This window comes from Carcharodon carcharias, chromosome 12 (genome assembly GCF_017639515.1).
Source record: "Carcharodon carcharias isolate sCarCar2 chromosome 12, sCarCar2.pri, whole genome shotgun sequence".
In the NCBI taxonomy this organism is placed as follows: domain Eukaryota; kingdom Metazoa; phylum Chordata; class Chondrichthyes; order Lamniformes; family Lamnidae; genus Carcharodon; species Carcharodon carcharias.
In genome coordinates, this window is record NC_054478.1 from 64,801,884 (window position 1) to 64,829,681 (window position 27,798).

Sequence of the window (27,798 nt, forward strand, 5' to 3'; positions counted from 1 at the left end):
ATGGACAGGGCATGGTCTACACCCCGATTCAAAGCTCTCTACACTAATGAACGTAGCGTACAAAATGAAATAAATGAATTAGAAATGAAAGTTCATCTTACAGGGTATGACAGTGACCATCACGGAGTCCTGGCTACAAGCTGGGCGTAACTGTAACATAAGTATTCCAAGTTATAAGGAAAATTTGGGAAGGAGGAGTAGCAATATGTACAAGGGACAGTATTGCAGCATTAGAGGGGATATCACTATGGATGAGCAGATAGTAGAAATGCTGTGAGTAGACTTGAAGTGCTATTTGATAGCACTGTCAAAGGCACCTTCCATCGCTTTGCCTTTAGTCGAGAGTAGACCGACGGGATGATAATTGGATAGATTTGATTTGTCCTGCTATTTTTGTGGACAGGACATAGTGTTAGACTTCTTGTAGCCAGTTGGCAAAGGAGGAGACCTGTAGTCAATCTTATTTAGTTTTAGATTTAGATTATTCACAAGTATGACATCACAAATATATAGTATAGCTCCTAACTCCCAACCCACCACCACATGTCAATATGTGCCCGAATCATTACCCAATTAGTGATCCCGTCTGTAGACACTTTGCCCAGCTATGTGTTAATTGCATAAATTAAGGCTATTTTCCAGATCATCAGGTGGATGCCAGTATTGTAGCTGTACTGGAACAGCTTGACCAAGGGTATAGCTAGTTCTGGAGCACAAGCCTTCAGTCCTACTGCTGGGATGTTGTCAGGGCCCATAGCCTTTTCTATATCCAGTGCTATCTGCCATTTCTTGATATTACATAGTGAATTGAATGGGCTAAAGATGGCATCTGTGATGTTGGTGACCTCGAAGGTCAAGATGGATCACCCACTTGGCACTTCTAGCTGAATTGAAGAAGGTTGCAAATGCTTCAGCTTTGCATTTTGCACTAATGTGCTGGGCTTCCCCATTGTTGGGGATATTTGTGAAGCTCCTTCATCCTGTTAATTGTTTAACTATCCGCTACCATTCACAATTGGATGTGGCAGGGCTGCAGAGCTTTGATCTGATCCATTGGTTATGGGAATGCATGGTTCTGTCTATTGCATGCCTATTTAGCTCCTCAAGCCTGCTCCGCCTTTTAATAAGATCATGGGTGATTTGATTGTAGCCTCAACTCCACATTCCCATCCAGCCCCATAACCTTTCATCCCCTTGCTTATCTACTGCTGCCTTAAAACTAGCTAAGACCGTTTCCACTGCCTTTTGAGGAAGAGAGTTCCAAAGATTCACTACCCTCTGAGGAAAAAAAATTCCCCTCATCCACCTTAAATGAGCGTCCCCTTAAATTTAAACAATGACCCCAAGTTCTAGATTCTCCAATGTGGGAAAACATCCTTTCCACATCTGCCTGGTCAAGACCCCTTCGGATCTTATGTTTCAATCAAGCCACCTCTTATTCTTCTAAACTCTGTAGATACAAGCTTAGCCTATCTAAACTTTCCTCATAAGACAAAGCACCCATTCCCAGTATTAGTCTAGTAAATCATCTCCGAACTGCTTCCAATGCATTTACATCCTTCCTTAAATAAGGAGAGTAGGTTTGCAGATGAAACTAAGTTTGGAGGAGTTTCAGATAGTGAAGAGGATTGTCAAAGGATACAACGGGATATAGATTGGTTGGAAACTTGGGTGGAGAAATGACAGATGGAGTTTAATCTGGACAAATGTGTTTGGAAGGTCTAATACAGGCAGGAATTACACAGTAAATGGCAGAACCCTTAAGTGCATCGACGGGCAGAGGGATCTGGGTGTACAGGTCCACAGATCGCTGAAAGTGGCAATGGAGGTGGATAAGGTAGTCAGGAAGGCATATGGCATGCTTGCCTTCATTGGCAGGGGTATTGAGTATCAATGCTGGGAAGTCATGCTGCAGCTATATAGAACCTTGGTTCGGCCACACTTGGAATATTGCGTGCAATTCTGGTCGCCACATTACCAGAAGGATAAGGAGGCATTGGAGAGGGTGCAGAGGAAGTTTACCAGGATGCTGCCTGGTCTGGAGGTTATTAGCTATGAGGAGAGGTTGGAGAAACTCAGATTGTTCTCACTAGAGCAATGGAGATTGAGGGGCGATTTGATAGAACTTTACAAAATTGAGTGGCATGGACAGAGTAGATAGAATTTTTTTTCCCAGGGTGTAAGAGTCAATTACTAGGGGACATAGATTTAAGGTGAGAGGAGAAAACTTTAGAGGAGATGTGCGGGGCAAGTTTTTTTACGCATAGGGTAGGGAGTGTCTGGAATTTGCTGCCAGAGGAGGTGGTGGAAGCAGGTATGATAGTGGTGTTTAAGAGGCAGCTTGACAAATACCTGAATAGGATGGGAATAGAGGGATACGGACCCCGGAAGTGCAAAATGTTTTAGTTGACGGGCGATATGATCGGCGCAGACTTGGAGGGCTGAAGGGCCTGTTCCTGTGCTGTACTTTTCTTTGTTCTTTGAGACCAATATTGTACACAATGCTCCAGATGTGGTCTCTCAATGCCCTATATAACTTAAGCATAACCTCTCCACTTCGGTGTTCAATTTTCTCACAATAAAGAATAACATCCTATTAGCTTTCCTAATTACTTGCCCTACGTGCTAACCTTTTGTGATTCATGCACCTGGATTCCTCTGCAATCTCTCACCATTTAGATCATATGCTTTTTTATTTTTCGTGCCAAAATAGACAATTTCTCATTTCTCACATTATGCTCCATTTCCCAGATCTTTGCCCATTCACTTGACCTATCTGTATCCCTTTGCAGCCTCCTTATGTCCTCTTCAAAACTTACTTCCCTACCTTCCTATACATCAGAAAATTGAGCAACCATGCCTTCAGTCCCTTCATCCAAGTCATTTGTGTAAATTGTAAAAAGTTGAAGCCCCAGCACTGGTTCCTGTGGCGCACGACTCATCACATCCTGCCAACCAGAAAAAGACCCATTTATGCCAACTCTCTGCTTCCTGTTAGCTAGCCAATCTTCTATCCATGTCATTGTGTTACCCCCTACACTATGAGCTTTTATTTTCTGCAGTAACCTTTGATGTGGCACCTTATCGAATGCCTTTTGGAAATATAAGTACAGTACATCCATTGGTTCCCCTTTATCTACGGCACATATTTTTTCAAAGTACTCTAAACTGGTTAAACATGATTTCTCTTTTACAGAACCGTTTTGACTATGCCTGATTGTCTTGAATTTATTTAAATGCCCTACTATAATGCTTTTAATAGTTTCTAACATTTTCCCAATGACAGATGTTTAGCTAACTGGCCTATAGTTTCCTGCTTTTTGCTTTGCTTCCTTTCTGAATAAAGAAGTTACATTGGTTATTTTCCAATTTAATGGAACCTTCCCCGAATCTAGGGAGTTCTGGAAAATTAAAATCAACATTTCAACTATCTCACGAGCCACTTCTTTCAAGACCCTAGGATGAAGTCCATCAGCACCCAGGGACATGTCAGTCTGCAGCTCCAATAATTTTCTCAGTATCATTTTCCTGAGTTCCTCCGTCCCTTCCGTTTCCTGATTTACAGCTATTTCTGGGATGTTATTTGTGTACTCTCTAGTGAAAAATGATACAAAATACCTGTTAGGTTTATCTGCCATCTCTTTATTTTCCATTATTAATTCCCCAGACTCACTTTCTATAGGACCAGCACTCTCTTTGTCAAAAGCAAATTACTGCAGATGCTGGAAATCTGAAACAAAAACACACATTGCTGGAAAAACTCAGGTCCGTTGAGAGTAAGACGGAGTTAACGTTTTGAGTCTGTATGACTCTCCTTCAGAACTCACTTTGTTAACTCGTTTCTTTTTTGAGTATCAGTAGAAACTCTTACTATTGATATTGTATTTCTAGCTAGCTTTCTCTCATACTCTAATTTTTCCTCCCTTATCAATCTTTTAGTCATTCTTTATTCTGTCTAATTTTTCTGGATTCTGCCATCCATCTTTGGCAATCCTATGCTTTTTCTTTAAATTTGATACTATCTTTAACTTTATTAGGTAACCACGGATAGTGGGTCCTCCCCTTGGAATTTTTCTTTCTCATTGAGATGTATCTATTTTGTGCATTCTACAATATCCCCTTAAATGTTTGCCACTGCATCTCTATGGACGTATCCTTTAACCTTATTTGCTAGTTCACTTTAGCTATCTCTACTTTCATGCCCTCATAATTGCTCTTACTTAAGTAGTCCTGTGTTGTAGCTTCACTGGGTTGGCACCTAATTTTTAGGCACTCTGGTGCTGCACTAGGCATGCCTTCCTGCCCTCTTCATTAAACCAGGGTTGATCCCTTACCATTGATGGTAATGGTAGAATGAGGGATATGCTGGACCATGAGGTTACAGATTTTGGTTGCGCACAATTCCGCTGCTACTGATGGCTCACAGCACCTAAGGAATGCCTAATTTTGAGCTGCTAGATCTGTTCTGAATCTATTCCATTTAGCATGGTGGTAGTGCTATACAACATGATGAAGTGTATGCTCAGTGTGAATATGGGATCGTCTTCACAAGGCCTGCTATGGTCACTCCTACCGATACTTTTAAGGACAGATGAATCTGTGGCAGGTAAGTTGGCAAGGATGAGGCCAAGTAGGTTTTTCCCTCATGTTGGTTCCCTCATAAGGAGGGAACTGCTACAGGCTCATTCTGACAGGTAATCCCTTCAGGTCTCGATCAGCTGAGTCAATAGTGATCCTACGAGTCATTCTTGGTGATGGACGTTGAAGGCCCCCATCCAGAATACATTGTGTGCCCTTACCACCCTCAGTACTTCCTCCAGCTGGTGTTCAACATGGAGGAGTACTGATTCATCAGTTGAGGGAGGACCATGAATCAGTTAGAGGTTTCCTTGCCCATATTTGACCTGATCTATTGAAACTTATGGTATCCAGAGTCAATGTTGAGGACTCCCAGGGCAACTGCCTCCTGACTGTGTACCACTGTCCCTCCACCTATATTGTTAGTGCACATCATCATCAAAATATAATGCATTATGATCAATAAGAGTCCTGACTTCATTTGTTTTCCTCTTTTTAATTCTTCCTGTCCATATGTCATGAGGCGTATAGCAATACCTTAGACTGTGGAAAGGTATATACTGACACTTGTGTGATTGATGCTACAACTTTCCTCCACTCCCTCCTTCCCTATAGGGGAGCTCTGGAAATCTACTGAACACTTCTCAAAGACAACATGGCCTGGATGAAGAATTTAATGGGAAGGATTGGGGAAACATCAAACAAGCTGGGGTGATGCACCTTTCGTAAGATCACTCGGGATTTGTTCATCCAGAGCCCTGGAAGCAGATTATTCATTGATCTTGGTCGAGGGCAGAGATTTCCAAACTTTCTTTCTTGAGTTCCCACTTCCAGCTGCTTTCATACCCCCATACAGGTTTAATGTTTTAATCCCTTTAATGCCCAAGCTTTGTACAGTTGTGCAAACTACAATACTTATATACAGCTTAAACAATGCCTTAGTCATATTACTCAGCATTAATGTTACAAATAAGGGTGTTTGAGCAAATTGTTATGACTGCAGCCGATGTTATGCGCTGAGCAAGCCAAACCCCAGAGGGAAACTTGTCGTACTGATCATAATTTTTTTTTTTTGTATTTTGAAAACGAGGGAAAAACTACTAATCCCAGAAGCATAGAATCTCAGTAACACTTATAGGATTCTAAAAATAAAAGATTTATTAACCAGAAGAAAAAAAACTTAAGCATGCAAGATTAAAATTACACAGTTAAACAGTCTTGCCAAACATTCCCCTGCAAAAAAACCCATCTGGTCAGAACACAGGAGTAACCTATTTGGCAACAGATCCCTTATAGATTTGGAACCATAAAAATCCAGTAATATTACCAGAGGCAAAACTGCCATCACTTTAGTGAAAGGTATACCACACGACTTCTCACTTCCTCCACTGCTGTGGAATGAAAGGAGGTTCAGAAACAAATTGCTTTCTGAAATCCAAGACTTTCCTGGTTTGAAGCTGGATGGCTGCTTCAAATTCACAACTTTTCCCAGCACACAGCTGATCTCAAGACATCTCTCCCACGTGGCCAACACAAATCAATTAAACATCTTTCCTTAATTTTCCTTTTCCTCTTTGATATTAGATGCCATTGTTCTAAGCACTTCTTTGAACTCAATTTTTCCATTTTACAGGTAAAATAAAATTTAATAACCTTCGCTTGTTTACTGATGAAACTTTTTAAGTTGTAAAAGTCCCTTGTTACTTCTAAACTCCCTTTGAAATTTAGCAGCTGAAAAGTCAAGTTACTTATCATGTAATACAAATTTAAAACCCAGCCTATTAACTCAGAAATTCAACTTCACCATAGTACCCCTCATTACAAATGCATGCAGCTAACACCTTTACCTTTCAGCTCTCTGCTCTCAGAGAAGCTGTCTTTACTAACCTTCCCCCAGTTTAATCACACACACCCATCCTTCTTTACAGAATACTACCATTTTCCCAAAGATATATTTTTTTAAAATCCATCTTCACAAAATGCACATAATGTTTGGAGTGGAAGGTAATAGTTTCAGTTGCAAGTGTTTTTTACACAAAGGCTTTGGCAATACTTTGAGCAAATTTTTTGAGCCCCCACCAGTGGGTTTGCAGGTGGAGGGGGCATCTGTAAAATTCCCCAGCGGCTTTCCCACTGCCTACCCATCTGCCCCTGACCTGCCCACACTCCAATTGGGGCCTTGAAGTGACCAATTTACTGGCCACTTCCTGCCTGGCCTCAATTTTGAAGCTGGTGGAAGGAATTCAAGGATGGGCAAGAAGGCCAGTAAGTAAACCTGCTCAGGCCTCAGGCAGGAGAGGTGGGGATCCAGGTTGCCTCCATCACTGACCCTCTTTCTGTGGATGCAAACCTCAACGTCTGCCCTCTCTACCCCATCTCTATCTGGTCCCCCTCCCCACCTGGCCTTGCCATAAGGGCCACCCTACACCCCAGCCCTTCTAGGCCTCCTTTTCCACCCCTATCCCAAGACCCCACACCTACCTGGTCTTGTAGGCTCCAGCACTTATACTAGTGGGACTGCTTATAGACCCATCTGTTGCCACTGCTCCTGGTGGCACTGCTTGGACTACAGAGCTGTTGGCCAATCAGATTGGCTGGAAGCTTTCTGAAGCGGGACTTCCTCCCAAATGAGGGGTGCAAGTCCTGCCTCCAACTAATTAATGCTCCATGGAATGTTAAATGGGATGGGGCAGCCATAATTGGTGGGGATCCATTCTCCACCAACTTTTTCAGTGGCGGAGCAGGAAACACCACCATCTGAAAGTTCTGCCCCTTGATTTCCGTACGTTGAGTGAAAATCCACTTTCACACACGTAAATTGAAGCAAATGGTATCAAAGCCTTAGCAGACGTGTCTGACAATTTGGGGAACCCTGCTCATTCAAGTTTGGATGCAAAGTTCAGTCAACAGCTTCTTTTGGAACTAATGGTCATGCTGAGCTGAGTATATGGAGCAGCCTGAAAGGTACTGTGCAGGCCTTGTGCATGGTTGTGCATTGTAAACAGCTGGTTGCACACAACAATGCTCTCCAAAGTTTCAATAGTTGGAACTTTCAGCTGTCAGTTGAGATGTCCAGAAATTTGCAGTGTGAATACTGCAGAAAGAATTATGGAAACTTCAAGAGGGTGGTGGAGGCAGGTTTCATTTAGGTATTGATAAGGGAATTGGATTGCTATCTGAAAAGAGAGAATGTGCAAGTTTACTGGGATAAGTCAGGTGATTGGGCCTAGGTAGAACCCTCTTTCAGGGACCCAGTGCAGACTTGATGGGCTGAATGGCCTCTTTCTACACTGTAAAGATTATGTGGCTAGTGGACCAGTTGTTTGCATTTTACTGGGTACAGAATGGATCTCTTTCATCAGTTTCAATTAAATTTAGGATGACCAATCCATCAGTTCAGTCTCAAACCACTTTCAATAATTAAGAGACCATTCTAATTTTGATCAATTTTTCCTGTTTGACATTTCCTAGGAACGTGCTCAGACCCTGCAGAATTCAAGAATGAGGAAGGCTATTTTAACCAGAAGCAAACTTACCCACTCAAATTTCAATGAACACATTTCTCAGCACTGGATGTCATTTGGTCTTGTAACCACCAGACTGAGGATTACAACATGTGTGCCTTTCCTTTCCTTCAGACGCATTACCCTTATTACATCCTATTGTACTTGACATCAACTACATCTTAAAAAAAAAATGGGATTGCTTACGTAGTTACTTAGAATATTTAGTTTCCTCTAAATATTGGCATTTTAGATTAAAATGTTTCATATTTCATTTTGCTGTCAAATTATGCATTTCATTCGATTTAAGTTGGGATCAGTGCATACTTCATATAAAATTGATTATTTTTATTAATATATGAATTAGGAGCAGGAGTAGGTCTCTTGACCCCTTGTGCTGCTCGGCTATTCAATAACATCATGGCTGATCTGAATGTAACTTCAACCCCAAATTCCTACCTACCCCCAATTACCTTTCATTTGCTTGTTTGTCAAGAATCTATTTAGCTGTGCCTTAAAAATATTCCAAGACTCTGCTTCCACTGCCTTTTGGGGAAGAGTTCCGAAGATTCAAGAGGAAAAAAAATTTCTTCTCACCTCTGTCTTTATTGAGTGACCCCATATTTTTAAGCAATGACTCCTAGTTCTAGATTCTCCCACAAGAGGAAACGTCCTCTCCACATCTTCCTTGTCAAGACTCCTCAGGATCTAAAAGGTTTCAATTAAGTTGCCTCTTACTCTTCTAAATTCCAGTGGGTACAAGCCTAACCTGTCCAGCCTTTCCTCATAATACAACCCACCCATGCCTGGTATTAGTCAAGTAAGCCTTCGCTGAACTGCTAATGCACTTAAATCTTCCTTTAAATAAGGAGACCAGTACAGTGTGTAATACTCCAGATGTGGTCTCACCAATGCCCTGTACAGCTGAAGCATAAGCTCCCTACTTTTGTAATGAATTCCCCTCACAATAAACATTAACATTCTATTAGCTTTCCTAATTACCTGCTGTACTTGCATACTAACAGTGATTCATGCACTAGGACCCCTCTGAATCTGAGCTCTGCAATCTCTCACCATTCAGAAAATAAGCTTTTTTTTATTATTCTTGCCAAAATGAATGATTTGCCCACATTATATTCCATTTACCAGATCTTTGCCCATTCACTATCTACGTCACTTTGTAACCTCCTTATGTCCTCTTCACAATTTACTTTCTTATTTATCTTTGTGTCGTCAGCAAATTTAACATCTATTCCTTCGGTCCCTTCATCCAAGTCATTTATATAAATTGTAAAAGTTGAGGCCCCAGCACTGGTCTGTGGCATACCACTCGTCACATCCTGCCAACCAAAAAAAGACCCATTTTATGCCAACTTTCTGCTAGCTAGCCAATCTTCTATTCATACCTATATGTTACCCCTACACCGTGAGCTTTTATTTTCTGCAATAACCTTTGATGTGGCACTTTGTCAAATGCCTTCTGAAAACCTCAATACAGTAAATCACATCTACCAGTTCCCCTTTATCCACAGCACATGTTACTATTTCAAAGAACTCCAATAAATTGGTTAAACATGATTTGCCTTCAACTATATGGAACTCTGCCTGATTGCCTTGAATTTTTCTAAGTGCCCTGCTATAACATCTTTAACAATAGCCTCTAACACTTTCCCTATGGCAGATGTTGGGCTAACTGGCCTATAATTTCCTGCTTTCTCTCTCTCCCTTCTTGAATACAGGAGTTATGTTTGCTATTTTCCAATCTAATTGAACCTTTCTTGAAACTAGGGAATTTTGGAAAATTGAAGCCAGTGCATCAACTAACCGTCTCTCTAGCCACTTTTTTCAAGACCTTAGGGTGAAGTCCATTTGGAGCTGGAGACATGTCAGCTTGCAGCTCCAACAATTTGCTCAGTACCACTTCCCTGGTGATTGTAATTTTCTCAGAGTTCCTCCCTCCCTTCCATTTCCTGATTTACAGCTATTTCCAGGATGTTACTTGTGTCCTTTATAGTAAAGACCTGTTTAATTCATCCGCCATCTCTCTATTTTTCCATTATCAATTCCCCAGGAGCACTCTACTAGGACCAATGCTCAATTTGTTAACTCTTTTTAATTAAATATCTATTGAAACTCTTACTAACCGTCTTTGTTTCTACATGGCTTTCTCCTATACTCTAATTTTTCCCTCCTTATTAATCTTTTTGTCATTCTTTGCTGTTCTTTATATTTTTTCCAATCTTCTGACCTGCTACCCATCTTTGCATAATTATATGCTTTTTCTTTAAGTTTGATACTTAAGTCTTTAACTTAATTAAACACGGATGGTAGGCCCTCCCCTTGGAATCTTTCATTCTCATTGGTCTGTAGATATTTTGAGTATTCTGAAATGTCCCTTTTAAATGTCTGGCACATATCCTCTATTGACATAGAGGTTAACCTCATTTGCCAGTTCACTTTAGTTAGCTCTGCTTTCATGCCCTCATAATTGCCCTTATTTAAGTATAAAATACTAGTCTTTGATGCACTTGTATCTCCCTCCAAAATTAATGTAAAATTCAATCATATGATTGCTGCCACCTAGGGGTGCCTTCACTAGGAGGTAATCAATTAGTCCTATCTTGTTGCACAATACCAGGCCTAGTATAACCTGTAGTATAAAAACAAAAAAAACATTGGAATAACTCAGCAGGTCTGACAGCATCTGTGGAAAGAAAGACAGAGTTAACGTTTTGAGCCCGTATGATTTCTAGCATCCACAGTACTTTGCTTTTATCCGAATATAACCTGCTCCCTGGTTGGCTCCGGAACCTGGTGTTCTAAGAAACTATCCTGGAAACATTCAATGAACTCTATGCTACCTTTGCCCATCTGATTTTTCCAATCTATGTGTAGATTAAAATTCCCCATGATTATTGTTGTACCTTTTCTGGCAAGCTCCCATTATCTCTTCTTTTATATTCTGCCCTACTATGTAGTTACCATTAGGGGGCCTGTACACCACTCCCACAAGTGACTTCTTGCTGTTATCATTTCTCATCTCGACCCAAACTGCTTCTACATCCTGGTTTCCTGAACTTAGGTCATCCCTCTCTAAAGTGCTAATACCATCATTAATTAACAGAGCCACCACCCCACCTTCTCTTAACTTTCTGTCCTTCCTAAATGCCACATAACCTTCAATATTAAAGTCCCAGTTGATGTCATCCTGTAGCCATGTGTCTGTCATGGCTATCAGATCATACTTGTTTATTTCTGTTTGTACTTTGCACTATCAGTTCACCTGTTTTTTTTGAGTGCTATGCCTGTATTGATACAGAGTCTTTAGTTTTGTCCTTGTATTATTTTTGTAGTATCTAGCCTTCTCTGCTAATTTACTCTTAGATTTGTGCCCTTTGTCCCTACCTGTCACAGTGTATCATTTCCCATTTTAATACCTATCTTTCTTGCCTTGTCTCTACTCTTTGATTTACCACATCTTCCCAAATTTGATTCCTTGTCCCAACTATTCAGTTTAAAACCCTCTCTACTTTCCGAGTTACATAGCTCCTGAGAACACTAGCCTCAGCACGGTTCAGGTGTAGACCGTCCTAACAGTACAAATCCCACTTTCCCCCATACTAGTGCCAGTGCCCCACAAACTGGATCCCACTTCTCCCCCACCAGCCTTTGAGCCATGCATTCATTTCTCTAATCTTATTTGTCCTGTGCCAGTTTGTATGTGGCTCAGATAATAATCCAGAAATGATTACCTTTTTGAGGTTTTGCTTCTTAATTTGGTGCTTAGCTCTTCATATTGACAATGCAGAACCTCCTTCCTCATCCCGCCTGTGTCATTGATACCTACATGGACCACAAGCACTGGATCCTCCCCTTTCCACTGCAGGTTCCCCATCAGCCCTGAGCAGATGTCCTGAACCGTGCAGGCAACAAAGTCATCTGTACTCTCACTCTTTACTACAGAGAACAGTGTCAATCCCCCTTACTATACTGTCCCTTACTATCACTACATTCCTTTTTGATCCCCCCACTTGAATGGCTCCCTGTCCAATGCTGCCATATCAGTTTGCTCATCCACTCTGAGCTCCCACTCCCAACCAAACAAGCTGAGAACCTCAGACAAAAATAAAAATACCTGGAAAAACTCAGCAGGTCTGACAGCATCTACGGAGAGGAGCACAGTTAACGTTTCGCGTCCGTATGACTCTTCAACAGAATCTCAAACCTGTTGGATGCAGAGACTCACACTCCTGCTGTCCTGCCCTCTGGGTCCCCTTACATGTCTCACTCGCAGTCACACTCTCCTGTCCCTGGCCACTGACCAAATCAGAAGAACCTATCCTAAGTGGTGTAGCTGCTTCCTGGTATAAAGTATCCAGGTAACTTTTCCCCTCCTTGATGTGTCACAGGTCCTGAAGCTCAGCCTCCAGCTCAGTCATTGAGCTGAAATTCCTTAAGCCGCAAATACTTACTGCAGATGTATTTGCCTTGGATCACAATCCAGGACCTCCCACATGCTGTAGCCTTGACACATCACATGTCTTGCCATCCTTAATGTGTTTTAAATAATTACTTAATTATATTAATCACTTATTTCTTATATATATTTTATTAACATTGCCACCAAATTGTGTAGTATTTTAAACCTCAGGGATAGAATGGAACTTACCCACTTACCAGATACTTGCCAAACAGCTAGCTCCTTTCCCTGTCATAGAGCAAGAACCAATTTCTATGGGGTGAGAAAGATAGGAAGGGGAAATGACCGACTCCTACCCCCAACTCTCCTCTCACTAAACTCCAATTCTTCATTCAGTTAGTCAGCTTCACTCTCATTCGTCAAGACTGCACTAAAAGAGACTGAATCAGTCAGCCTGCGAAGTTGGTGAAAATAAATCAGTGTTCTCAGTAAAATGACTTCCATAAAAATGATAAAAGTCAAAACTAGCGTCTTGAAATATAGGGGAAAGGGCATTGCAAAGAAGGAAAAATCTATGGCAACACAAGCAGAGTTTTTTTTCTTTAAAGCTGAATTATCCAACGACCGTTCCAGCACGGACCCTTCTGTAATGACCAATTGGTAATATTCTTAATTGCAAATCTTGATTTTAATTTTAAATTAACTGAGCAAGTGACAGCTCAAATTACCAAAAAAGTTTAAATCCAATCAGATGCTGCCAGAAAACCCTGGGGAATCTTTTATTTTACTGTCCACGGTGCCATCAGTGCCAATGATAGAGAATCGATATCTCCTAATTTAATGCAAATGGCAGCAAGTTACAGTGCAATGGGAGAAAACGAACAAGGTATAATAAATATGCTATCATCACTTGGTCTACATAGAGCATGTTTACATTGCAGTTTACTGATGCTTTTATACTACAGCCCTGTCACTGGATGAAGGATAGTTTTGGTGGCTGTGCCAGAAATAAAAGTAATTTAAGGTTTGGAGATCTACGTCAAGAGGTGGTTCCTCTCATCACCAATATTTCCATGCTAGCAGCACAATAACACCAGTGATAAGGATGTTGAATACTGTAGGCTGCCATTTGCTCTCTGGTAGTTAATAGTGCAATTTTGGTATCACCTGTGTGGTACTTCCCCAATACCTGAGAAAATGCAGTAATGTCAAGTCATGATGATTTTTAAATGACAAACATGACTCTCAGAATCATGGTACAAGTGTAGAAATTAATTATATAATAAATATTCTGTATAGGGACGGGAACGTACAGTGAATTTATACGCTGACCTTTCATTTTTGGGATGAGAGTTTGAATGCAACTGAGACCGATGGTGAAATTTTCCACCATCAGCCATAAGGATCCAGAGTAACTGAGTTTGACAGTCTGAACCTACTTTTTAGTGGCTATGGATTTAGAGTGCAAAACCAAACAAACTGAAAATTTCTTAGAGCACATGGGATGCCTGGTGTGTGGATGAAGAAATGGCATACTGGTGCACAAGCTAATTATTTTCTCAGGTTGAGTAAGATACATTGTTCAAACAGATTAGAAAGACGCTTATTTTGCATCTACCCTGACTAATCTGAACTGGGACTGCTTGATATTGATACTGTGGGATTGAAATGAAAAAAGTTAGCATTTCCCAACATTAGCCCACTCACCTTAATAACGCACAGAATTCATTACAAGGAGACCATTTTCAAGGAACTATTGCAAGCTGCAAGTTGCATCTGTAACCCAATCTTTTCAAAACAGGTTGAGAAAGCTCTAAGTCTTAAGTTTCTGTATGATCCGAGTGAGCCAATGCTCAAAGAAACTTGTGAATTGTACATTGTAAAATAGACCTGTTCTCAAAACCTGTCAGAATACCAATTGCCTTTTGGCAATCAATTTTATCCATCACGTTTGATATTGTCTTGATGTAGGTTGTGCCGAAAGCTCAAGTTGCCCCCGTCCATCTGTTACAACTCGGGAGCTTTTGTAAATACTGTTATCGTCTTTGATGTAACCTCTGTAATCTTTGCAGGTATGTCATTTTAGAAGTAATTCATGTGCAACTTTCTAGAAAACAAATAATGTATTGATTAATCAGGGCTATTTTAGTGGCAGCCAATTATTTCTGAAAACATGGACACTGTTCAGAAACACATGATGCTGAAATAATGTTTTATGTGGATGTTGTAGAAGCAATCTGTCTTTAGTAATTCAAGCATCTTTTTTGACATTTATTGAAGCCGATGTTTTCAGTTTGATCAGATATGGTTTTGAATATGAAGAAATATACCAAGTCCTGTGGCATTGGGGATGTGATGACAGCAACAAGTAGAGGATGCTGCTGGCAGTCTTCAGTCATAACCTTGCACACAGGTGGTCTCAGGGTGACAGTTACTGTCCACAGATCAGAACAGTTGTGGGGTTCGTATTCTCCTGAGATTACAGAGCAGAGTTTTTGGGTATAGTGCTGCTCTCCCCAATCTGGGGAAGAGGAAGAAAAGCACTCATTAGCACCTATTCTCCAACAATGACACATAACAGATGATGTCAAAGAAGCATTCCGATGACCTCAGCAAGATAATTAAAGTACCACCCCACCAGGACAAACTCCTTATTTTTGGTGATTCGAATGCCCAAGTGAGCACAGACTAATACATGGGAAATCATGCTTAACTAATCTACTGGAGCTTTTTGAGAATGTAACTATTAGAACAGATAAGGGAGAACCAGTGGATGTAATGTATTTGGATTTCGTACTGCAGGGATCTATATTATAAATGACTTGGATGAGGGAACTAAATGCAATATTTCCACGTTTGCTGACAACACAAAACTGGGTGGGGTTGAGAGTTGAGGATGCAAGGAGGCTTCAGGGCGATTCGGTGTGTGTGTGTGTGTGTCAGATGCAGTGTAACATGGATAAATGTGAAGTTATATGCTTTAGTGTGAAGAACAGAGGCAGAGTATTATTTAAATGGTGATATATTGCGAAATGTTGATGTACAAAGGGATGTGGGTGTCCTTGTACACCAGTCAATGAAAGTAAATAGGTGCAGCAAATATTTAGGAAGGCAGATAGTTAGTTGGCCTTCATTTCAAGAAGATTAGAAGTTCGAAGTAAGGATGTCTTAGTGCAATTATGCAGGGCCTTGGTGAAACCACACCTGGAGTATTGCGTGCAGTTTGGGTCTCCCTACCTAAGAAAGGGTATACTTGCGATAGAGGGAGTGCAATGAAGGTTCACTAGGTTGCTGCCGGGGATGGTAAGATTTTTGTATGAGGAGAGATTGGTTTGACTGGGCCTGTATTCACTAGAGTTCAGAAGAATGAGAGAAGATCTGACTGAAATGTATAAAATTCTAATGGGGCTAAACAGACTGGATGCAGGGAGGATGTTTTTCCCCCTGGTTGGGGAGTCTAGAACCAGGGGCCACAGTCTCCAGATATGGGGCAGGCCATTTAGGACTGAGATGAGGAATAATTTCTTCACTCAGAGGGTGGTCAACCTGTGGAATTCTCCACCACAGAAGGCTATGGAGGCTGGGTCACTGAGTAGATTCAAGAAAGAAATTGATACATTTTTGGATATTAGTTGGATCAAGGGGTATGGAGAGAAAGTGGGAATATGGTGTAGAAAGAGGATCAGCCATGATCATATTGAATGGTGGAGCAGGCTCGAAGGGCTGAATGGCCTACTCCTCCTAGCTTCTATGAGAGGAGTACTAGGACACCATGGTATTGGTAGAGCAAACTCCAATGGCCAACTTCTCAGTGCAGAGAACTTGATCTAACCATCACAAAAACAAGACTTCCAGCAAGCAGACAATACTGGCACATGTTGGACTGTTAGTGTATGACAGAGCGATCTCAAGGGTGTGCGCTTTACCCACTCCCTTAGAGATGCAGAATGCTGGTTTGACCATTGGCTTGTCTGGAGTATTGTCTTTAAAGATAAAATCAAAGACATTTTAGCGCAGAGTCAAGTCATGAAGTAAGCTTGATTTAACTGTTCTTAAAGACCTGGCCAAGAGACAAGAACTGGAACACAAACTAGCCACAGGAATTGCTGATATCCTGGAGGACAATGCTGCCATTGAAGATTCTTGGAAAAAGTTAAAGTATGTTACTTACAGCACAGCATCTGAAGTCCTAGGATTCATTAAACGGAAGCACCAAGGCCCGTTCGATAATGTCCAAGACATAAGCACTTTGTCTAGAAGTTTGCCTGACGCTCACAGATCTTGCACATCTGACAAGAAATTACCAGCACCGAATGCCAGATACCATCACACAAAGCACATGCTGCAGGTCAAACTGAGAGATGAAAAACTGATGGTGGGGAAATGAGGCTGATAAGCTTCAAGCAGCTGCTGATTAAAAATGACTTGAAGGCTCTGCACACAGGTCTGCGATCAATCTATGGCCCCAAAGCCAATGATCTGATACCCATCGTCCTCGGCAAATGGCAATCAACTCCAAACAAATAGACGTGTGTTTCTCTGTCATTGGACAAAGCGTTTCAGCAATTTCCTAAACCAACAATCCATAGTGTCCAATTCTACCATTTGAGTCACTTCCACAGCACCACACCCTGGAAGAGTTTGCTCTCCATCCTTCTCAAGCAGAAGTCACAAAGGTCATAAAGCAGCTTTCTATGGGCAAGTCGCTGGGAGCTGATGGTCTGCAGCTGAAATATTCAAGTATAGAGGAACTCGCATGGTTGGGAAAGTCTCTAGTTTCTTCTCTGTAATGTGGAACCAGGGTGCTGTGCCCCAAGACTATAAAGATGCCTCCATAACTCATCTCTGCAAGCGGAAAAAGAGCAAATTCATTTGTGACAATCATCATGGAATATTACTTCTTTCAAGAGCAGGAAAAGTTCTTGCAAGGGTTATTCTTAATTGAATTGTCACTCACCTAATTGACTTGTGTGTATCCAGAATCACTCTGGCTTCCATGTAGAACAGTAGACGTGATCTTTGCAGCATGTCAGATTCAAAAGTCCTGCGAACAGGATAAGGACTTCTGTATGTTGATCATTGACCTGATCAAGGCTTTTAACATAGCAAATCGGAAGGTCTGTGGAAAGTTCTGTATAAATATGGCTGCCTTGAAAAAATGGTGTCTTTTGCTTGGTTCCCAAGCAAACGCTGTGCAAACCCACTGCCTCCTCCACCCATCCCTCCAACACTGGCTTTATATGCAGTGTTAGCAATTGGTTTTACAAATTGAGACTTGATCTAACTTCACACATCAAACTACATCAAATTAGACTGTAAACTTTTTTTTGCTGAACACATCTGTTGAAGTGACACGAAAATCCACACATGAAGAAATCAAATCTGAAAGTCCTGTCAGACCTTGTTTCTGCCATTTCAAAGTTCATCTCCAATATGCCCTTGCACAGCTCCTTTTCTGGATGTTCTAATTTACTTTGTGTTCATGTCATAAGAATTGTGGAAATCTGCTGGTTGTCTTGCCTAGAGTGAAAATAGATCAGATCAATTATTTAGACTGAGACCAGTTAGGATTATTTGTCCTTCCAATAGTCTTCCCTCACACTCATTGCACAAGCAGGAGGAAGCCCAGGACAGAACAGTTGAGCATATCTTTGGAGGGGAGGGGCAACTTTGTCAGGATTGGGGAGTGACAGCAGACATGCTCAGAGAATTTAGCATTGTGTTCATATTCAGTGTCTCCTTCCAACGCAAGATGTCAGTCCACTCTGCACAACCTTCTATTATAACTCCACACTAATGCAGACTTCTGCGCATGCATACTTAAGGTCTGTGCAGGGCTGCATGAGCATGGTGACATCAGAGTGCATATGCATGAATTTCAAAATTTTCAGCATTTCCCAGGAAGTGTTGGTAGGCATGGGGAGTGTTGGGCAGTGTTTATGGGGACCCCATCTTCTCATAACCTATTCCCTTCCTCCTCACCCCCAACTTCCCACTCCTGCTCAACCTGTTCTCCCGTGTAAGGGGAAAGAATAAAAAGCTGTTCTGCAGATGAGGACTAAAAAGCTGAATCATTGGTCACGAGTTTGCCTTATTGGCATTTTTTTCTACAAGCTTCACTTGCAACTCATTGAAATAAAGCAACATTTTTGCCTCAGTGCTTCAGGTGCTTTTACTTTTTAAAGGAAAACTTAGACCGATATGGAAAAAGAAACTATTTTTGCAGCTCGCTGGTGACCTGACTCTTTGAATTTAAAAATGTGAAGGTGTTCCTGACTTGAGCCCAGTGAGTCAACAAGGAAGAAATTTTAATTAACGCTCACTGCATGACTCAGCTGTCCAGCTGTGATGATTTGAGCAGCACCGTCTTTGGTCTTGGTCATCCCTCTTAATAACAGAACTGAGTCAAACTGTGCATGTATGGCGTTGGCAGCAAACAGTCGTTCATATTTTCCAGAAGAAATGCCTGTTCCTGCACACTGTCATCTTTAGCTTTATAATTAGATTGACACCACCGGATGTGAGGAGTAATTAAATATTGTAACTTGTGTGAATGCAGTTCAAGGCATTTATAATCATAGGACTGGAAAATATTTATCTCTATTATTTTCAATATATGCTTCTGGGTTTTGTGCTATCAGTCATGAGTACATGCAATAGGTTCTATGTTTTCGATATGTTGTCATTCATGCATGCAGCATTGTTCACTAATAATCCTTGTGATATTCAGCGATTGAGATCCTATGTTGAGCATATTATTACAAGTATGCTATCTGCCTATTAAGTATAATAAACAACCTAGGAATAAAGTTCAATACAGGATATATTATCTTTTACAGCAACCCTGTGCACCTACCTCCCATCCAATGGCCCCACCAAGTCCCCTCACCAACAGCAACAGTAGTGGCAGCAATAATACAGGTTGGGAACAGCTCAGTAAAACAAACCTTTACATCAGAGGACTGCCACCAGGCACTACTGACCAAGATCTGGTGAAACTCTGCCAGCCGTAAGTACTCCAAACATCCTATTCTAAGCAGCCATTTACATTTTTTTTCTTTGTCCAACTTACTTTTGGCATTATTGGAATAGTTTTTTTCATATTCTAAATCTGTATAATTGCACTAACGAGTTTGTATTTACTAGAACTGACTCAAATTACAGCATTTGGGTTTAGTTTGCAATACAAGAGATATGCTTTTGCTTTAGCTGTGTATGTCATTTAGACTGTGCTTAGTGCTTTGGAGCTCAAATTTATCAAGATGCAGAATGGTTTCACTAAATAATTTGATTTCAATGGATTAGAATTTAGAGTCTGTATTAAAACAAAAAAAAATCACAGCAGTCAATTGATACTGAAGAATTAAAACTGAATTTGTCTCCTTTTGCACACAGGTTGACTTGTTGGACTGATCTTAAACCATTATAAAATATTAAGGAAGTAAACATGCTTTTTCAGTGACCACATCTTACTTAAAAGATAATGACTTTAGGGTGAAGTTTTTGAATATTTAAAAAAAAAAAGTCCTTCTCTTTTTAAAATCTTCTATCCTGTAGGATAAATTTGATCTTTAAACATATTTTGTGGTTAGCAGCCAAGTTGACCTCGAAGAAAGCTGCCCCCCAGTGATCAAATGATCTTTGTGGTATGGTTTTCCCGGTTCTTGAAGGCAGTTAAATCTGACAGCAGTTCAAGGGGATATTTTGGCATGCAGCTGCAGTGATGTTAGCAAACAGGTAAGCAACCAATCGCACTCAATAAAACAGGAAATTAAAAACACTTAACTTTTTAAAAGTGAAGGATATTATCAGTTAGTAAATTAAATGAATATGATTGGATTAAGATAGAAGCTAAAATAAAGATAAGCAAACATAAGAAAAGCCCACGTTTTATTTTTTTAATCATTATGGAGACATTGGAAATTCCAGAAATATAAAATTAGCTTCTGAGGACTAGTGAAGATGTTTAGCAGTTATGAAGTTAGATGCCATTAAAAATGCAATTGTATCTCATTCAACAAGATGCAACTTCAAGAATTTTTACAGCAAGACTAACAGCAAAAATTAGAAGCTCCTGTGAATTCAGAGATTTCCCTTTGTTTGGGGTGTCACAAATGAAGCGTAGAATCACTGACAGCAATTTCTGGATTTCCACACTTGTGTGCACATGTGTGGGCTCCAGAAGTTGCTGACTGTGTTTCACTGGCATTATTGCTGCAACATCGGGTCATTGTTGAGGCTCCATGGACAATTTCAGGTCTCAAATTCAAATTTGAGATGCTTAGGTGATGTCAGCAAGCAACATTGAATCTAATGGTGATTAACATTTTAGGCCCCTTTAGGTGGCTTGAGCATTGAATAAGTATACAGCAGCAGCAGTTTGAAGTCTCAATTCTCGAATTGGTTAAGCGTAGACCGTGAGTAAATGCCTTCACCCTTCTAAATTCATTAAAAGTCATGTTATGGTCAGAATTGGAATGGTAGAATCTGGGAGTCATATTTTTATCCCTCCTCACGTGGCCACAACAGAAATTCAGAAGCTAACATCCAGGATTTGAATTCTCAGACAATGAGAGCAATTAGAAGTGGGAACTAAATTAAATTAATTCATAAATTTAAAAAGTCTAGTCCAGGCTTTCTTGTGTACAGTGCTACTGTACTAACAGGACAACCATATTTGATGCCAGCGCCTTCTTTAGAACAGATGGAAATTACTTTTGAGAATTTAAAAGGTCTGTCCTCTGAGGAATTAAAGAGTAGCTAAGGAGTTGGAGTTAGTCACCCAAAAGCCATGAGATTTGAATTATTAAAACCGGTCACCAAAGATTTGGATTGTAAACCTCAGAAGTGAAAAAGATAAAATAGTTTTGGTGGAAATACAGCTAGAACCAAGATTAATAGAGTTAGAACTCTGAATATTAGAGGAAGAGAGAGGAAGCTTTCCAAAGAAGTCAGCTAGAAAGGGAGATAAGACTACATGAACAGCATAGTGGGGTAGAGACAGCAGGGGCAGGCTGGAAAATAGTACTCCCGAAAAGCCAGGGACAGTCTACAAACATGAGTATACAAAATAGGAGCAGAAGTAGGCCACTTGGCCCCTCGAGCCTATTCCACCATTCAGTAAAATCAAGGTTGATCTGTTTGTTTCAAATTCCACATTCCCAAGGGAATCTATCTAGCTCCACTTTAAAAATATTCAATAATCCTGCCTCCACTGCCTTCTGAGGCAGAGTTCCAAAATTGTATAACCCTCTGAAAGAGAAAAATTCTCCTCCTCTCTAGGGAGGCTTAAAAGGCTAGAAAAAGCCAGCAGGAATTTGTTGAAGTGCAGGGAACTGAGAGGGCTTTGGAAGCCCTGCAGGGGATGATAGAACCCCTGAGGGTTGGAGTGGCTAGGGGAGAGCTACTTGAATTTAACAAGGCTGAAGCCAGGCTAGTGGAAGTGAAACGGGTCAGGATAGAATCTGAGAGAGTCACAGTAGCTAAGGAATAGCTATTTGAAGTTAAAAGTGCAGAAGTCAGGCCAGCAGAAGTATAAGAGGTCTGTAAAGGCTAAAACGGATGAAAGAAGAGAGCCAGTGATCTGTTTAGCAGACACCTTCATGGTAAATTTAAATGGGGACTGGGGAAGTTTCCCAACTAGACCAAGGAAAAGTGAGGGTGATGGCCCACTTGATTGAAGAGCCACGGGGGTACAGCAGGAGGCTGAAAGTCCACTCGGGGGTAGTAGTGTTCCAGAGAACGTGCAACAGGTTTGGGGAAAGCCCATTCCCAAAATAAAAGAGGAAGGGAAGAGAAACCTACCCCAAAGCAGACAACACTTGTGGAGACTACAAGGGGACTATCTGTGAAACCGATACAGGGTTAACCACTGGTAAGCAAAGCAAAACAGACCAAGTTTTAAACCTCAACCAGGACAGCAGTATTGATGGAAAATTCACTAAAAATGCTAGATGCAAGTCCAGAATTCCTAGAAATCAGACTTGTAAAAGTGCCTGGGTTTGAGCTCATGGGTGGCCATGCTTGCAGGAAGTGTCTCTAGCTACTTGAGCTCAGGGCTATCAAGCTGGAGTCTCTTGTGGAGTATCAGGGAAGCTGAGAGTTTCCTGGATCATATGTTCCGGGAGGTGGCCACTTCACAGGCAGAGTTCAGGATGGGTGGTCATCCGGAAGAGTAGGAAGAGGCAGGAAGTAGATATCTCTTTGGGTGTTTGCCACACTCAAACTGGTACTCAGCACTGGAGAGTGCTGGAAGTGACAAGTTAAAGGATTGCAGCCCAGACCATGACACCAATAGGCAAGGTGCTGCACAGGCCATTATGGGAGATTCCATAAGTGTTGCGGGGGGGGTTGCATTTCTGTTACCATCATTGTGAGTCCCTCCTCATGCCGGGGTAAAGGACATTAGTGCGAGAGTGCAGAATATTCTGCAGGGGCAAGTGAGCCAGTTGGTACCAATGATAGAGAGGGCAGGTATTGAGCTACTATGGTTCAACTTTCAGGAGCTAAGGAGGAAGTTAAAATGTGGGATCTCAAAATTTAGAAATCTCTGGATTACTCCCAGTTCCTCTTGACAATGAGGGTAGAAATAGGAAGATAGGGAGGATCAGTGTAGGTCTGGAGCAAGGGCTTCATATTCTTGGGGCATTGGGACCAGTTCTGGGGCACGAGACTCTGATTCGGAAGGGATGGGTTGCATCTCAGCAGGACTGGGACCAATGTCTTTGCAGGTTCACTCGTGCAGTTGAGGAGGGTTTCAGCTAAATTGGCAGGAGGCCTATACTAGCATATAGAAGTAGGAAAGATGAATAAGGTGCATCAGGTGAGAATGTAGGATTGTACTAGAGACTGAAGTAGTATATTAATTAGGAACAGACTAAGAAGGACTATGAGAAATACAAAGATATGTTTGTAAATATGGTGTCACAAATGAGTTTGGTGAGCTATAAGCACAAATAGTCATGGAGGATTATGATATAGCAGTGATGAAAACATTACTTTAAAATGGTGAGCAGGGTGTTTCATATTCAGAGATGCAAAGTGTTCAGAAAAGATGGGGAGTGAAAAAATGGAGGTGGGGTGGCAATACTGTTTAGGGAAAACTTTGTAAAGATGCTGACAAGAGATGTACTTGAGGGGGAATGGACAGAATCCATTTGGTGAAAGTTGAGAACCAAAAAGGCATAATTGCCCCACCTGGGGTTATTCTATAGGACTAGTCAGAATGAAATAGAGGAGAAAATCTGCATGGAAATCACAGATGTGGAGAGTTACACAGTGGTGAAATTGGGACTTTATCATAATGGTAGTTGGATAATTAATGTTACAGCAAAGGAAAAGGAGCGGGAGGAAATTTCTGAAATGTATTCGGAACAACTTCCTTGATCAGTATGATTGCGGCCCAACTATAAAGGAGGCATTGCTATGTCAGATGCTGGTGAATGAGGTGGACCGAATGTCTGTGGGAAAACACTTGCGTAAGAGTAATCAGCTTTATCATAAGGTTTAAACTAGTAATGGAGAAGAGGAAGGACCAGCTTCTAATTTGGAAGAGGGCCAACTTCAATGGGATGGGGGAATCTAGCTAGGGTAATTTGGAACCAAAATTTGACTAGGCCTATAGAATAACGCTAGGTGGGGCAATCATGCCTTTTTGGTTCTCAACTTTCACCAAATGGATTCTGTCCATTCCCCCTCAAGTACATCTCTTATCAGCATCTTTACAAAGTTTTCCCTAAACAGTATTGCCACCCCACTCCATAAAGTCAATGAGCTAAATGTGTGCCTCAAAGATTGGTGTGGGAGGAATAGGTTTCAGTTCTTGGGACAGTGGCATCAGTACTGGGGTAGAAGGGAGCTGTTCTGGTAGAATAGGCTTTGCTTGGACCAGTGCCCTGGTGAATTGAATAGCTAGGGTTGTAGAGAGGGCTTTAACCGAAATTGTGGGGGATGGGTAGGGTTCTGGAGAGGTGATATGTAGGCTAACAAAGCAAAAGGATACGGCAGCATTGCAGGGCAGCTATTTAGGTATTGATACCCAGTGTGTGACAGGAAGAGAGAAATGTAAAAAAAAAAAAGCAATAAGTAGGCTCAAAGGGGGAAAAATGGTAAAAAGTCAAAAGTAATGGCTCTTTACTTAAATGCACAGTGTATTCGGAACAAAATAAATGAATTAATGGCACAAATAGAGGTTAATGGATATGATCTTATAGCCATTATGAAGACGTGGTTACAAGGAGATCAAAGCTGGGAACTAAATATTCAGGAGTATGTAATTTTTTTGAAAGGACAGACAGGAAGGAAATGGTGGCGGGGTAGCTTTGTTAGTACGAGATGAAATAAGTACAATAGCTAGAAATGATCTTGGATTGAAAGGTGTATAATCCATATGAGTGGAGGTAAGAAATAACAAGGGGAAGAAGACACTGGTAGGAATAGTCTATAGACCCCTTAACAGCTATACTGTAGGACAGAGAATAAATCAGGAGATAATAAGTACATGTTTAAAAGGCAGTACTTTAATCATGGGTGACTTTAATCTTCATGTAGATTGGGAGAATCAAATTGGCAGAGGTAGCCACGAGCAAGGCTTCAGTGTATTCTGGACAGTTTCCTGGAAGAATATGTTGTGGATCCAACCAGAGATCAGGCTATATTGGATCTGGTAATGTGTAATGAAGCAGGTTTAATAAATGATCTCTGAGTAAAAGATCCTCTAGGAAACACTGATCATAACATGGTAGAACTTAGCATTCAGTTTGAGAATGAGAAACGTGGGTCGGAAACAACTGTGCTAAACTTAAATAAGGGTAATTACAAAGGAATGAGGCCCAGAGTTGGCTAGAGTGGACTGGGAAAGAAGTTTAGCAGAAAAGATGGTGGTTGAACAATAGCAGATGTTTAAGAAAATAATTCATGACTCTCAACAAAGATATATCCCAGTGAGAAAGAAGGATTCTAAGGAGGGGATAAGGCAGCAATGGTTAACCAAGGAAGTTAAGGATGGTATCAAACTGGGGGAAAAAAACATACATTGTGGCAAGGATTAGTGGTAATCCAGAGGATTCGGAAAGTTTTAAAAACCAACAAAAGATGACCATAAAAATAATAGAGGAAGAAAATAAACTGAGGGTAAACTAGCAAGTAATATAAAAATGAACAGTAAGAGCTTCTTTAAATAAAAAGGAAGAGAGAGGCCAAAATGAACATAGGCCCCCCCAGAGAATGAGGCTGGGAAAATAATGGGCAAACAGGATGTGGCAGAGGAGTTGAATAAATACTTTGCACCAGTCTTCACAGTAGAAAACATGAATAGTGTCCCAGAAATACTAAATGATCAAGGGGCAAAAGGGGTGGAGGAAATAAATACAATAACTGTCACTAGAGAAAAAGTACTAGGGAAATTAATTGGGCTAAAGGCCATTAAGTCCCCTGTACCTGATGGGTTGCATCCTAGGATATTAAAGAAAGTAGCTGCAGAAATAGTGGATGCACTGGTAGTAATCTTCAAAGAATCCTAAGATTCTGGAAAAGTTTTAGAAGATTGGAAAATGCCAATGTAACACCCTTATTCAAAAAGGGAGGGAGACAAAAAAAAAAAACAGGAAACTATAGGCCAGTTAGCTTAACATCTTGTCATTGGGAAAATGTTGGAGTCTATTATAAAGGAGATTATTATATTATGTTATAGCAGAGCCTTTAGAAATGCATAATATAATCAAGCAGTGTCAGCTTGAAGGGGGAAATCATGCCTGACAAATTTATTAAAATTCTTTGAGGAGGTAACCAGCAGCATAGATAAAGGGAACCATTAGATGTAATATATTTGGATTGCCAAAAGGTGTTTGGTAAGATACTGCACAAGAGGCTACTTAATACAATAAGAGCCCATGGTGTTGGGTGTAGCATATTAGCATGGATAGAGGATTGGCTAACTAATAGAGGATAGAGTTGGGATGAGGGGGAATTTTCAGGATGGCAATCTGGAAATAGTGGAGTGCTGCAGGGATCAGTGCTGGGGTCTCAATTATTTACAATATATATTGACTTAGATGAGGGAAGTGAATGTACTATCCCCAAGTTTGCAGATGACACAAAGATAGGCGGGAAGGCAAGTGGTGAAGATGACACACGAGTCTACAGAGGGATATGGACATGTTCAGTGACTGCAAAAAAACTTGGCAGATGGAATATAATGTGGGAAAATGTGAGACAAACAAAAATTGCTGGAAAAACTCAGCAGGTCTGACAGCATCTGTGGAGGGAAAGACAGTTAATGTTTTGAGTCCGTATGACTCTTCAGTTCTGAAGAAGAGTCATTTGGATTCGAAATGTTTACTCTGTCTTTATCTACACAGATGCTGTCAGACCTGCTGAAGTTTTCCAGCAATTTTTGTTTTTGTTCCAGATTTCCAGCATCTGCAGTATTTTGCTTTTATCTTGGGAAAATGTGAGGTTATGCATTTTGGCAGGAAGAATAGAGGAGCTGAATATTAATTAAAGAATTAATTAGAGAAAGACTGCAGAAAGCCACAGCACAGAGGGATTTGGGAGTCCTCGTGCATGAATCCCAAAAAACTAACATACAAGTTCAGCAGGTAATAGGGAAAGCAAATGGAATGTTGGTCTTTATCTCAAAGGGAATTGAGTATAAAAATAGGGAAGTCTTGCTGAAACTATACAAGGCACTACTTAGACCACACCTAGATACTGTGAACAATTTTGGCCCCCCTTATCTAAGGAAATATATACTGGCATTGGAGGCAGTCCAGAGAAGGTTCAATAGGTTGACCCCAGACATGGAGGAATTTTCTTATGAGGAGAGGTTGAGTAGGTTGGGCTTATACTCATTTGGAGTTTAGAAGAATGAGAGGCGAACTTATTGAAACATACAAGATTCTTAAGGGGCTTGACAGGATAGATGCTGAGAGGTTGTTTCTCCCTTGTGGGAGAGTCTAGGGCCAGAGGGCATAATCTCAGATGAGGAGGAATTTCTTCTGAGGGTAGTGAACCTGTGAAATTCTTTACTGCAGAGGGCTATAGAGGCTTGGCCATTAAATATATTCCAGGCCACGATAGACTGATTTTTAATCAGTAAGGGAAATGAGGGTAATGGGGAAAAGACAAGAAAGTGGAGTTGAGGATTATCAGATGAATCATGATCTCATTGAATGGCAGAACAGACTTGATGGGCTGAATGGCCTACCTCTGCCCCTATAACCTATGGTCTTATTATCCATGTCATTGCCTGGTTAATTTTCAAAGTGGATGTAATGGATGTTGTCTGTATGGATTTTG

At 40.9% G+C, this 27,798-nt stretch overlaps 1 protein-coding gene across 8 annotated transcripts in view; it reads left to right on the forward strand.

Moving 5' to 3' along the window:
• The window catches only part of LOC121284762 (RNA-binding motif, single-stranded-interacting protein 1-like), a 293,402-nt gene that overhangs the window by 39,194 nt on the left and 226,410 nt on the right, over positions 1-27,798 (forward strand). For all 8 annotated transcript variants that reach the window (XM_041200341.1, XM_041200347.1, XM_041200342.1 and 5 more), the window contains one exon: positions 19,341-19,510. In XM_041200341.1, the coding sequence (XP_041056275.1) occupies positions 19,341-19,510 (170 nt within the window). The remainder of the gene's footprint in view (positions 1-19,340; positions 19,511-27,798) is intronic.